Source organism: Pelobates fuscus, chromosome 6, assembly GCF_036172605.1.
Source record: "Pelobates fuscus isolate aPelFus1 chromosome 6, aPelFus1.pri, whole genome shotgun sequence".
Taxonomy (NCBI): Eukaryota; Metazoa; Chordata; class Amphibia; order Anura; family Pelobatidae; genus Pelobates; species Pelobates fuscus.
The window spans coordinates 235,433,175-235,448,431 of NC_086322.1; the positions used below are offsets into that span (position 1 = coordinate 235,433,175).

The window sequence follows — 15,257 nt, forward strand, 5'->3', positions numbered from 1 at the left end:
ATCATGCTGCCTAGGTCCAACCAGGGCCGGTGCTTGGATTTTTAGGTACATAGGCGAAGATGCATTTTTCCGCCCCCCCATCCGCCTCAAAAAAATTCTTCACTTATGTGCCTCTTAACCAGCCCCTCTCCCCTCCCCGACCATTAGTGGTCCCTTCCCTGTCCCTTAGTGTTCTTCTCCCCTCCCCCTCTTTTCCCTGTCTCTTGGTGTTTCTCTCCCATTCCCTCCGTGTCCCTTGGTGCACCCCACCCCCCCTTTAGTGGTCACACTCCCCTTCCTGGTGTGCCTCCTACCTCTATTGTTGCATTGCCGAGCGGAGCAGATCCCCTAAAGGAGCTTCAGTTTTCTGTACCCGGCCGGACTGACAGGGAATGCTCTCTCTGTGACCACCTCCTGTCAGTCTGGCCAGGTACAGGAAACAGAAGCTCCTGTACTGCGCTCCGCTCCGCTACACTCTGTACACTGTTACGATTCGGGGAACCCAACACGCTAACACACACACACAGACACACACACAGAAAGTGTGCAGTACCGGACCTTAGAGTGGCCGGGCTAAGCACACACAGAATAGTCAGGAGACAAGCCGAGTAAGGGGAACCAGAAAACAGAATAACGAGAAACAAGCCGAGGTCAAAGGGTAGGAGAAAGTCACAAAGTCAGTATAACAAGCCAGAGAGTACGTAACCAGAAAGCACACGTTCAGTATCAATACTATAAAGCAAAGACCACAACAGGGCACAGAGAAACAGGAAAGGTAAGTATTTAAATCCTAGCCTTAATCCTGATTGGATAACCTCCAATCAGTATTAACAAACACACGTGGGCGATATCTATACCCCCACTGTGATTGTTGCGCTGTAGCTTTAACGCCGGGTCACGTGAGTGACCCCGGCGTTTTGATAATAGTGCCGGCTCCCAGCGTGCAGCGTTAGACATGCTGCCGCTGGGAGGAGGAGAGGAGGACGCGAGCGGCGTGTCAAGAGGAGAGGACGCCGCTCGCTTACCGGTAAGGGGAGAGGGGACCGCGGACCCTCACAGCCGCCCGCGGAGCCCTGACATAACCCCGCCTCGAAGACCGCCCGGAGGGCGGGAAGCCGAAGCCTTCAAAGGAAACCGCGCATGAAAGGAGCGGATCAAGGAGGGGGCGTTCAAGTCAGAGACAGAAACCCACGACCGCTCCTCAGGGCCGTAACCCTTCCAATCAACTAGATACTGCAACCGATCTCGAGAGAAACGAGAATCAAGGAGAGCAGCCACCTCGTACACATCACTAGAGACCACGCGATGTGCATCGGAACGCCTGAGAGACCCAGAGAACCGATTACAGAGCAAGGGCTTCAAAAGGGAGGTGTGAAAGGTGTTAGGTATACGCATGGAAGGAGGCAAGGCCAAGGAGTTGGACACAGAATTCACCCTACGCAATACCTTATAGGGACCAAGGAACCTGGGCGCGAACTTCATCGAGGGAACCCTAAGACGGAGATTCCTAGAGGACAACCAAACCCTATCACCCGGAGCATAAGAAGGAGCCGCACACCTACGACGATCAGCAAATCTCTTTTGAGTAGCAGCAGCACGACAAAGAGCAGCATGGACCTGATCCCACATCTTCCGTAAGGAGGCTAGGTGCTCGTCCAAAGCGGGCATTCCCTTGTCGGAGAACACACCGGGAAGGACAGCGGGTTGGAACCCATAAGCCGCCATAAAAGGACTTATGCCAGTCAAAGAATGAGACACAGTGTTCCTGGCAAATTCAGCCCAGGGAAGGAGATGGGGCCAGTTGTCCTGGTGTGCATTCGTGAAACAGCGTAAATACAACTCCACAGACTGATTTGCTCGTTCGGCAGCTCCATTAGATTGCGGATGATTGGAGGAAGTAAACGATAAGGAGACCCCCATCTCAGCACAAAAGCCCCTCCAAAACCGAGAGACAAACTGAGGGCCCCTGTCAGATACGATATCTTGTGATATACCATGCAAGCGGAACACTTCTTTGGCAAACACCTGAGCCAACTGAACCGCAGAAGGTAGCTTCTTAAGCGGAATGAAGTGCGCCATTTTGGAGAACCTATCAGTTACAGTCAAGATTACCGTCTGTCCATCAGATGAAGGAAGATCCACAATAAAGTCCATGGATAAGTGTGTCCACGGTTTCTTGGGTACAGATAGGGGCATAAGGAGTCCCAGGGGTTTAACATTAGGGGACTTACACTGTGTGCAGACACGGCAAGCCTGCACATAATCCACCACGTCTTTTTTGAGTGAGGGCCACCAAAACTGTTGGAGAAGACCCTTGTAAGTCTTGGTAACCCCTGGATGACCAGCCGTTTTGGCTGTGTGAAATAAAGTTAACAACTTCTTTCTGTCTTTTAATTTTACGTATAGCTTACCAATAGGAGTCTCAGGGGGTGCTTGGGATTGGTATGACTTGATACCATCAAGAAAAAGAGACAAAATAACCAAACGGGTAGTAGCTATTATATTAGTTGTAGGTACAATGGGCTCAGGAGTGGAGGTTATAGAATCTACAGGTTCGTACTGGCGGGAGATAGCATCAGCCTTGACATTTCGATACCCAGGCCTGTATGTGATTATGTACTGAAAACGTGAGAGAAATAAAGACCATCTAGCTTGTCGAGAGGATAACCTTTTAGCGTCTGCGATATAGGATAGATTTTTATGATCGGTTATAACCAGAATCTTATGTCTAGCTCCTTCTAACAAGTACCTCCATTCTTTAAAAGCCATCACTATAGCTAATAATTCCCTGTTCCCGACATCGTAATTCTTTTCAGACTCAGACAAGCGTTTAGAAAAGTAACCACAGGGAAGGAGGGGTTCGTCATACGATTGTCTTTGTGACAACACTGCTCCTATACCTGATTCAGAGGCGTCTACTTCCAGTACAAAGGGAAGGGAAGGATCAGGATGGTGTAACACAGGGGCAGTGGCAAATGCCTTTTTAAGAGTCTCGAAGGCCACGATAGCATTAGGATTCCAAACCCTGGGGTGTAAACCTTTTTTAATCAGTTTAGTGATAGGGGAAATGATGGATGAGAAGTTTTTAACAAATTTCCTGTAATAATTGGCAAACCCTATAAATCGCTGTATTGCCTTAAGTCCTTGGGGAAGGGGCCAGGACAGTATAGCTTCCAATTTTGAAGGATCCATGCTGAATCCTTGTTCAGAAATAACATAACCCAGGAATTGTACAGAAGTTTGGTCGAATAAGCATTTTTCTAATTTACAATAAAGACCGTTCTGCAACAACCTCTTAAGCACCATCCTAACATGAGTATGATGTGTCTCCAAATCCAGAGAATATACAAGTATGTCATCAAGGTAGACTACGGCACAGACATGCAGTAGATCTCTAAGGACATCGTTTATGAGATCCTGAAATACGGCAGGAGCATTACACAATCCAAAAGGCATGACTAGATACTCGTAATGCCCACTGCGTGTATTGAACGCCGTTTTCCATTCATCGTTCTCCTTAATACGAACAAGGTTATAATCCCCCCTTAGGTCTAGTTTTGTAAAATATTTAGAACCTTTGACATGATCAAACAACTCCGTAACGAGAGGGATCGGATAGGCATTTTTAATCGTTATATTATTTAGAGCTCTGTAGTCTATACACGGTCTCAAATCGCCCTCCTTTTTTGCCACAAAAAAGAAACCAGCACCAGCCGGAGAGGAGGACCATCTAATAAAACCTTTACTTAAGGCTTCCTGTATGTACTCCTCCATGACCTGGTTCTCTTTCTCAGAAAGAGGGTAGACCTTACCCCTAGGAGGCATAGTACCCGGTAATAGGTTTATGGCACAGTCATACTCACGGTGTGGAGGTAGCTTATCTGCTTCCCTTTTTTCGAAAACCAATGCAAGGTCTGCATACACAGAAGGGACAGAAACAGAAAGTAGTTTAGCCGTGGGCACGTTGAGTAAACAAACGGGACGTACATGAGCCATACAGTCTCGTTGACAAGATTCCCCCCAGGAGAGTATATCTAAACAACCCCAATCAAGTACTGGGTTGTGTTTAACTAACCAGGGAAAACCCAGAACGATGGTAGCAGTAGGGGAGTCAATTATTTGGAAGGTTAATCGTTCCTTGTGTAAAGCACCCACAGACATAACTATATCTTGGGTTTCATGGGTCACCAGAGGTTTCTCAAGTGGTCTACCATCTATGGCCTCAACGGCCAAGGGTGTGGCCTTTCGGATCAAAGTCAGGGCTGCGGTTTTGGCAAAGTTCTCATCCATAAGGTTGTCTGCCGCACCTGAATCGATCAAGGCTTTGGTTGTTATAGTGGTTTTATTGACCAAAAGAGAAACCGTAATAAACGGTCTGGAGATGGACACATGAGGGGACAAGGTCATAACACCCGAGGCCGACCCCTCTCTGGGCCTTAGGTGCTGTAGTTTCCCTGTAACTTAGGGCAGGTATTACAGTGGTGCCCCCTCTTTCCACAATAAAGACATAACCCCTCCCTTCTACGATACGTTCTTTCAGCCTCAGTTAACCCCGTAGCACCCAATTGCATGGGTTCGGGGGATGGTTGCCTAGGAGCGGGTAATGCTAGTAATGCGGTACTGGGTAGAGCAGGTAACACCCGTGTATCCAGCCGTCTTTGACTACGCCTCTCTCTAATACGGTTATCAATAAGGATTACATAGTCTATAACATCATCCAGAAGAACAGGCAGTTCCCTGGATGCTATTTCATCCAGTATGTAAGGGGCCAAACCCTCCTGAAAGGCTGTTACGAGGGCGTCATTATTTCAAACCACTTCAGCTGCTAGAGTGTGGAATTTGATAGTATAATCCGCTACAGATCTATTACCCTGTCGAACCCTAAGCAGAGCTTTGCCAGCAGAGGCAACCCTACCAGGTTGATGAAACGTGCGTTTGAATGCTGACAGAAAATCTGCAAAGGACATAGGAGACATATTCTCCCACATGGGGTTTGCCCATGCTAAAGCTCTCCCGGACAGGTGGTTTATCAAAAAGGCAATTTTGGATCTGTCAGTGGGATAGGAACGTGGATTCATCACCAAATGGATGTCGATTTGGTTGAGGAAACCACGACACAATGCTGGGTCACCACTATAGCGCTGTGGCGGCGTCATGTGAACTACATGAGCAGGAACGGGTACTGGAGTAGGGATGGGTTCGGGCACAGCAGCAGCAGCCTCCTGAACGGCAGGCTGCAAGTGTGCAGTACGAGCCAGTATGGTTTGCAAAGCTTGAGCAAACTGATCCATACGGTGGTCCAAGCCATCCATTCTAGCCTCCTGATTAACTAGGAGCTGTGGTATGTCAGCAGGTTCCATTATGGCCCTGTTGTAATGTCACGATTCGGGGAACCCAACACGCTAACACACACACAGACACACACACAGAAAGTGTGCAGTACCGGACCTTAGAGTGGCCGGGCTAAGCACACACAGAATAGTCAGGAGACAAGCCGAGTAAGGGGAACCAGAAAACAGAATAATGAGAAACAAGCCGAGGTCAAAGGATAGGAGAAAGTCACAAAGTCAGTATAACAAGCCAGAGAGTACGTAACCAGAAAGCACACGTTCAGTATCAATACTATAAAGCAAAGACCACAACAGGGCACAGAGAAACAGGAAAGGTAAGTATTTAAATCCTAGCCTTAATCCTGATTGGATAACCTCCAATCAGTATTAACAAACACACGTGGGGGATATCTATACCCCCACTGTGATTGATGCGCTGTAGCTTTAACGCCGGGTCACGTGAGTGACCCCGGTGTTTTGATAATAGTGCCGGCTCCCAGCGTGCAGCATTAGACATGCTGCCGCTGGGAGGAGGACGCGAGCGGCGTGTCAAGAGGAGAGGACGCCGCTCGCTTACCGGTAAGGGGAGAGGGGACCACCTGACATACACACTGACAGTCACACACTCAATGACAAACACACAGACGTCACTGACAGACACAGACTCATTGATCTGACACACACTCATTCATTGACACTGACAGACCCACACTGATTGACACTCATTGACAGACACACTGATAGTCACACACAGACTCAATGACAAACATACTCTCACTGATTTGACAGACACACACTCATCATACACTGACAGACACACTCATACACTCACATGCACACACACTCATACAATCACTCACAGACACACACAGACGCACTCACTCACACACACAGACACAGTCACTCACAGACAGATGCAGTCACTCACAGACAGATGCAGTCACTCACAGACAGATGCTGTCACTCACAGACACACATGCTGTCACTCACAGACACACATGCTGTCACTCACAGACAGACGCTGTCACTCCCAGACACACGCTGTCACTCACAGACACACGCTGTCACTCACAGACACACGCTGTCACTCACAGACACACACTCTGTCACTCACAGACACACACACTGTCACTCACAGACAGACACTCAGACACAGACACACGCTGTCACTCACAGACACACACGCTGTCACTCACAGACAAATGCTGTCACTCACAGACACACACACTGTCACTCACAGACACACACACTGTCACTCACAGACACAGACACTCACACACAGACACATGACATACGTTCACTAATTATTGTAATAAATAAAAATGTTCCACCCAGCCTCCCTACCTGGAGAGCTGGTGTGGATGATGGATCATTCCCTGTGGTCCAGTGGGGCTGCTGGGCGGCGTGCGGCAGTGCTGTGATCAGGCACGGCGAGGGAGTTCTAATCTCACCACTCTGCTCCCTCGCGGGCTGTCTGCTGATACCGCGGGAGACGGAATATGATGTCATATTCCGGCTCCCGCGGCATCAGCAGACAGTGCGCGAGGTAGCAGAGCGGTGAGATTAGAGCTCCCTCGCCGTGCCTGATCACATCACAGCACTGCCGCGCCAGGGTCCAGATGGTGGCCGGCAGGAGGGAGAGCTTCCCTCCTGCTGGCCACTGAAATATTGCGCCCCCAGAGCCCGATTTTAAAACATAATTGAAAGATAAATGTATATGTGCACATGTGTAATGTAACGTTTTAGTGCTTTATGTCTTTAACATAACACAGAAACAAAAGAAACAAAACGCTCCATAGTTTACCTAACGTACTAATATTCTGCGAAATGCTATTCTATAGCAGCTGGAAGGCCATGGATGGACAACTTTGTTTGAGACAGTGAGATACCTTAATTACATCTGCCCCTCAGACGTGTGCCTATTTCTGTGCTAATTAATTTGTCTAATGGTTCCTCATTTCCACCGCACCCTATTGTCCTTTTGGCAGGAGAACAAATATAGTCCTATCCAAAGTACCTACTTATGTATTCAGGAATGATTAGATTGTAAAACTCTGCTTAGAGAGCTGAGATTGAGCCAAATGCTCCAGTGATGTTATAGAACCTTTAGAAATGGCTGAAAAAGAATTCGAAGCATTAATTGCTTTCTTGGGGATGTAGCTTCAAAATAAATTATGCAGCTGTTGAAGGGAAAGGACATGGCAACAACTGTGTCACTATATGCTGAAAGTTTGAGGATGTTTCTAGTATTTTAACATAAGGTTGTCAACCAAGAAACACATTAACATGAGATTTTGGCAAATAGTACACCTGTTCTATTATATATTTATTAAATTATTTATTAAATATTTTACCACAATGGATACATTGAGATTTCTTTCGTTTTCAAGTATGTCCTGGGTCCACAAAACATTGCATTGTTACAATAGAATACAATATTACAAAAATACAATATACAAACTATATACATAACAGGTAATACAAATATTCAACCATGACAGGTTGAACATTCTAACCTTTTTATATATTCTATAGTTCTGCACAGGTTATCTTCCCTAAAATATAATTTTCAGCTGTAATTTTTAAGTTCATTAATTATTTTAAAGTAATATGCCTAGAAATATTATACCTATGTATTGATCATATACATTATAAAGCATATCTAGACAGATGTTTCAATCCTCTGGATAACACTTAAAGGGACATTGTACTACACAATGTACTACTTAACACACCACTCCTATCTGGTGGCACATTAGATTGCACGCGCAGTGCCCCAAATTTGAAGTAGGAAGACCGACCAAGCATCTTTTTCCATCTCCCGCTTCCTAAAATTGATGCCTTATATACACGTCCCCTGATAGGGGACGTAACAGGGATTAAACAGATAGGAATAGTACTACTTAACACACCACTCCTATCTGGTGGCACATTAGATTGCACGCACAGTGCCCCAAATTTGAAGAAGGAGGACCGACCAAGCATGTTTTTCCATCTACCGCTTCCTAAAATCGATGCCTTATATACATGTCCCCTGATAGGGGACGTAACAGGGATTAAGCTGATAGGAATAGTACTACTTAACACACCTTATAATAACGCAGAGAGAGGCAACGCAGAGAGAGGAGTCTGAAGAAGAGGAGTCAGAGGAGGAAGGTGGCTTTGAGGAGGTGGAAGACCAAACACAGCAGGCGTCCCAGGGGGCTTGTTGTCACCTTTTGGGGACCCTTGGTGTTGTACGTGGCTGGGTGGAGGAAGAGACCTTCAATGACATCAGTGAGGACAAGGAACGGGACATGGCTAGCTTGGTATCCAACCTTGTGCAAATAGGGAGTTTGCGTTTGTGCAAATGGACTGTTTGCGGTTGTTTGCGGTGCGTTAAACGGGGAGTTTGGTCTGTCACTGTGAAGCGGGCGTAACCCTTACACTACCTGATCGATACAACATCATACCTGATGTTTTAAAGCAGGTTATTCCAAACAATTTAGGAATGTTAGGTGATTTATGCCCTTTATGGATTAAAACCAGACTCATCAACTATGTCATTTTCCATGGGAGTTTTGCCATGGATCCCCCTCCGGCATGCCACAGTCCAGGTGTTAGTCCCCTTGAAACAACTTTTCCATCACTATTGTGGCCAGAAAGAGTCCCTGTGGGTTTTAAAATTTGCTTGCCCATTGAAGTCTATGGCGGTTCGCCCGGTTCACCCGTTCGCGAACATTTGCGGAAGTTCGCGTTCGCCGTTCGCGAACCGAAAATGTTATGTTCGCGACATCACTACTAAGCAATAATAACTAGTCAGTGGGTCTATGGAGAAATAACTAAACAGAATTAGGAAATTTAATTTTGACACAGTGAAATCATGAATTATCTCATTTGCTGACTGCCTGCTTTAGAATATGTTATTTTCTCACCAGGGTTATTCACAAAAGCATGAACTGCCATGAATCCAAAATGAATTTTAAGCCAAAATAGACAAATAGGATTAATTACTGAAGCGAGAATGCAAGGTGAATTGGACGTGTATTTCATATTTAACACCAGAGTAGCGAAACTGGAAGCATGCTTGACTTTGAAAAAAAAAATGCTTTCAGTTTGGCTAGTTTGACTTTAAGCTTAAAATTCACTTTGAATTGATCTTGAATTTTCCCTTTATTGAATAACCCTGAAAATGAAAATATAGCTGATTTGGAGAATGCTTTCCAATTTGATTATTTTGCTGTAAAACTTCAAAATCACGGCGAATTTCCAATTGTTCAGCAATAACCTTGACAATTTCTTTAACCCTTGGCAGAGTGATTTAACAGTGAAATGGTTACTTTGAAATTAAAGGTTCTTGGCCAATAGTGTGAAACAGGAATGGGTCCTGTTACAATACAGGCAGGCTAGCCAGCTACACTAACATTCCAGTAACCACAAATCATCCTTACACTAAATATATCCATTTAAGCTTTGATTAGTCTGCTGACTGCAGACTCTCCTTCCAGGCTTTGAGCCAAGAGCTTGAAAGAAAACTTTTTGTATAACCTGTGCCGAGGGATCTATTCTCATTAGATTGGGGCAAAAAAGGCAAATGTATCCACAATGCATATTTTATTAATGTCACAGGAAAGCTGCTGTTCTTTTGTTAAAATCAAAGTACTTGTGAATATGCCAGCTGTTCTGGGCCCTTGGTGCCTTATGCAGGATAATTTATATATTAACACCTGAAATAACAGTGGGACACTGGGAATCCAATTCTACTGCAAAGCTAGAGGTGATACGATTACATAATTCAATACACATACAAGTTAATAATATACATGTATACAGCGATATATCTTACACGAGGCAAACAAGGCACTTTGCAGGGGGCGACAAAAAAAGCCACTCCTAAATGCCCAGGCGGATCCCTTGTTTGCCTCGTGTCCTGGGGGGGCTCAAGAGCTGGCCAGCTGGCCACTTTTGAGCCCCCCGAGGCAGCTTCTATCACGGTGGGCAGCGAGGGAGCATGCTCACCTTAATGAAGCTGGGAGCCAGAATATGACGGCTTCCGGCATCAGTAAGCGGCCAGCGAGGGAGCTGAGCAGGAAGATTAGAGCTCCCTCGCCGCCTACTCTGCCTGTCCGCCCACTACCTGCCCGCGCAGCAGCCCCACTGAACCGCAGGTAAGTAATCTACTCCAGCTCTCCCAGGAAGTCTGGGTGGAATTAAAGTCAGTGAGTGGGTGCGCCCGTCAGTTAGAGGGTGCGCCCATCAGTGAGTGGGTGCGCCCGTCACTGAGGGTATGTCTGTCAGTGAGGGTGCTTCTGTCAGTGAGGGTGCGTCTGTCAGAGAGGGTGCGTCTGTCAGTGAGGGTGCGTCTGTCAGTGTGTGTCTGAGTAATAGTGTGTGTCTGTCAATAAGTGTATGTGGCTGTCAATGAGTGTGAGTCTGTCAGTGTGTGTCAAATCAGTGTATGTCATTGTTTGTCAGTGTATATGAGAGTGTGTGTCTGTCAGTGAGTGTGTGTATGTGTGTCTGTCCGTCAGTGAAAGTGTGTGCTGGTTAAACAGTATATGTGCCAATGACTATCTTTTAGAGAGTGTATGTAAGTGAATGCATCAGTAAGAAAATGTCTGTCAGTCAAAGTGCAGCCTTGACAGCAAGGGGTGGGGAAAATTTAAATATGGGGGCTGGACGTTTCGACCCCAAAGGGTCTTATCAAGATCACAGTGATGTGAAAAAAGTGAGTATATATAAGAAAATTAAAGCTAACTTACCAATCCAGTGATATGACAGCCCACAGACTGATTAAACCCAGAAGTGTGTGAATCCCACATGAGTATGGTGCATGTGATGTTCTCAACGTGGTTGCTAAGCAACCTAGCAGTGAACCGTTGCAAAGGTTGCTAAGCAACAAAAGTGACACGGAGGACGTGTTATCGGGTAACTAACATGGAGGAAAGAAAATGTAGGGGATCGAAACCTATATAGACTGAGGGTGGAGGAGAGTGACATATATATATATACATATATATACATATATATATATATATATATATATATATATATATATTGATGTTTCAGTTTACATCTTACATCAGGTATTGGTGAAAGTTTAAGATATATACTGAAACATCAACTTTTATAACATTTTTGTACAAATATAAATAAAAGTTAAGTTTTGCTAATAACTACAAACAAGGTCCTTGGAGTACTCAGACAGAATATTCTGTTTTTTTTTTTTTATAGCGGATCAGCACTAGTCTGAGAATTTGGCTACTTTTGTATATATTTTATCTGTTTTTTATATATTATTTTAAACAAATAAGATAAGATCTTAACAGCTTTTATATGCCACCTACATTTTAGCATGCAGTTACTCAGCATGACAAAATGCATAACCTACCTAGCCTACCTAGCCCTGGCTAAGAACATCCTAGTTTGGATTCAGAATTGTTACTTTAATGAGTAAGTAATGGAGTTTATGACTGGATGGAGTGTAAGGGTTAGGTGATAGTGAGTGAGTGGCAGTATTAAATGGATGGAAGCAGTGACTAGCATATTCTTAAAAAACAAAACAAACAAAAAAACAGACAAGTACAGGACATCAATAAGCCAAAAGGTGCATCCACTGATTGATACTACAACTACCCTACATATATTTAAAAACAGTATGTAAATACATTTTCAAATCTCCACCATCAACTTTTTAATATGCAGAACATATTCCCCTTGTACTATGTCTACTACTACTAATAATACATTTAAGTCATGTTCCACAAACCCAAGTCATGCTTGTACGTGGTGTTGGCTTTTAAATGTAGGTGTGATTTTGTGTGTAGTGTTGGTATTTGCATAGAATTTTAGTGTTTTAATACAGGTGTTTGTTCTTATATACATATCACTACAACAATAGGTTAAAACATATACCCTATGACCGACGTGGCAATTAACTAATATAAGAATTTAATGTGAATTCAAAGTGAAACTCAAAATTAAAGGAATGATAAAGCATTACGAATACAGGTTTGTAATCTTAACACTTTCCCTGTCCCTAATTAGATAGGTCTACCACACTGTGTGGCATAAAATGAACAATAAAAAAAGCTTTTTACTTACCTTTTTCCAGCTACCTATGCACTGCTTTCCTCTCCTCCTCCTGAGATATGATGGAGGAAACATAGCATCCTCCTGCATGGTCCAATCCATTGCTCCTCATTTTGGAGCATTGTGGACATGATGCACACGTGCTTCCCCATAGGAAAACAGTGCTTCAATGATTTCCTATGAGGACTGCAATGTCATGTGCAGTGGAAGTGCATGTTACTGTAAGAGCCACTGCAGGTGTATTTAACCCCTTAAGGTAAACATTGCAGTTTCTACAAAATACAATGTTTTACCTTGAATGGTTAAAATGAGAGGACCACTACACCCAGGCGTCGCCGGAATCCCCATAGGAAAGCACTGAATAATGCTTTCCTATGGAGAGGTCTAATGCCCGCGCGCAGCCATTGCCGCACATGCGCATTAGGTCTCCCCTGCCGGCGTCGACGGGGGAGGAACATGGGCGGAGCCTGTTCAAAGCCGAGGGACATCGCCGCTGGATTCAGGTAAGTCACTGAAGGGGTTTTAACCCCTTCAGCAACATGGGATGGGGGGTGGTAGGGAGAGGGGCAGGATTCTGCAGTGCCAGGAGAACGGGTTTATTTTCCTGGCACTAGAGAGCCCCTTTAAGTTAGCTATTCTTGCACTTCTGCTACTTTTGCCTAAAATTTTAAATTTACTTTTAATGTCTTGGTGCCAGGTACCACAGGACACAGTTAGAGGTCTTGTGGAATCTATGTCTTGATACATCAGGCAGCACGAGGGAGACTTACATGATATTAGGCAGATGGTTTTAAAGTTGTGGTTGATCAGTCTATATGCATATTTTATTTAAACACTGTATACTAAAAGTTAAGACAATATATATTCTTACCTGTAATACTTTCCCTTGTGGACTCTCAGTAAATACAAGCACCTGATTGTACAAAGGGTCTAATGATTTGCGTCCTACTTTCGTCTTCTTTTTTGCAATGCATACACCATTTTCTAACAGGTAAACCTTTATGTAAGCAGCTGGAAAATAAAGGTAGACAATATTAAATCAGTTTATCACATTCCAACTGTAGGGCAAGTGACATATGGACAGCCTTTAGCAGTAGACAAATATTGAATTTTTTATTTTTGTATCTAAGTACATTTCATTGGATTTGCAGAAATTGCCTAATGAGAAATGCAATATTTAACTATAACATAGCCTCTTGAGTAATAGTGCATCTTGTTTCAAAGCTCTAGAGTTAATGGTTGGAAAGTTCTATACAGAGACCATGGATTATAGGCATTCCAATCCAGATTGGCTAATTTAGTTTTTAAATACAAATATTATAAGAAAATAATAGGTGTAACATGGCTTTGTCACATGAATATGTCTCTCTCCTCAGCTGCAGAGCCACATATTAACTAAACCTTAAAGGGGATATGTCACATTCCAGAACTTTCTATCAGGGCTATTCACAAAACATCAGATTCTGTGTGAAAATGACAGAATTCTTACCACAATGGCATTTCTCATATTTACTAAAGCCAAATCTGGTGGGAATACAGTTGGCCTGAGTGATTCTGCAGCAATTGTCCGGATGCATTCTGAGCCCAACTTAAAATCAACTTATTCGAAGTATAAGATTTGGAAGAGTAACACAGAAATAATATTAATACAATTAGGTACCAAATGCATCTGACAACCAGCAGGTGAATGCTGGTTAAAAATCCTCACTGTCACATAAAAAAAAAAAAAAAACGTCCAGCGGTCAATAAAACCCCTATATTATTATAGGTTGGTTATTATAAGGTAGGTTTAAAACGTCCACCACCATTTCTACTAACATTGCTGCCCATTAGCCAGAAATCAACATTTCCAGGGAGTTTGAAATTATTCAAAGAAATCGTTATGGCCCTGGGCAGTTAAATTTAAATATGCCTAACTAAACCTTTTAACTTTTTACAAATAAGAAGCATGTACAGTCAGCCCCATAATAATGATAAATCACACTAGCCGTAAATGCATACCGTGTTCAGCTAGACAAAGCAAATGAAAAATGAGTTAATTAGTTAATTGAAACGCACATGTCAATAACAATATTCCCACAGTACCTTGTGCCGATGTTACATCGGTAATGAGTCGCTGAAACATTCATGTGCGCTAATTACCTTATACATTACAAATGATGGTAAACAACCTGAGGGAATTTGGAAAACCTTAAAGAGGAATGGCCACATTTGTATGTTTTATATTCTTGAGCTTCTCCCTCCTGCAGGCAAACGTTTAAATAAAAACAGCCCCTTTCTTTATTTAAAACTGGCAATATTTTCACATGCGTCCCTGTTTGTATATCTCAAATCTGGACATAATACATATTTCAAGGGAGCAATATGGGTCCCCACTACAGATCCCCATGATATAAAAATTAGTATCCTGGTAGTTCTCTAAGCAAATAACCTTCTTAAGAAAATAAACATTGAATGTGGTATTCAATAATATCTAATTTTCTTATACTTTGTGTAATAAGGGCAATATTATACAGGGTGGATAAACATAAGGTATAATCAAGTGTATTTTAGTTTACAATGAAAAAATGCAGAGTCAGGGGCTCTGTTAGACCTCTCTAGAAGGGAAGAAATGTACGTTTTTACTCTGAGAAATAATTTAAGAAACACATAGACCCAGAAAATGTGTTCACTGATGTATAACCTTTAGTCAAATCTATTGGGTTAATTGGAATTGTACCAAAGAATTAATGTAAAGCCAATGTGGTGCTAAGGCAATTAAAAAAGTAACTGTTTTAGAAAAAAATGATTGTTAATAGATTGAACATTGGCTCAAAGGTAGAGTGCAATAGTCCTATGTTACCAGATCCATCACGTTTCTAGGGACACATATCTTGT

At 43.4% G+C, this 15,257-nt stretch overlaps 1 protein-coding gene across 1 annotated transcript in view; it reads right to left on the minus strand.

Moving 5' to 3' along the window:
• The window catches only part of RIMS4 (regulating synaptic membrane exocytosis 4), a 312,102-nt gene that overhangs the window by 11,748 nt on the left and 285,097 nt on the right, over positions 1 to 15,257 (minus strand). Inside the window, exon 6 of the mRNA XM_063425847.1 lies at positions 13,252 to 13,391. Coding sequence (XP_063281917.1) covers positions 13,252 to 13,391 — 140 coding nt within the window. The remainder of the gene's footprint in view (positions 1 to 13,251; positions 13,392 to 15,257) is intronic.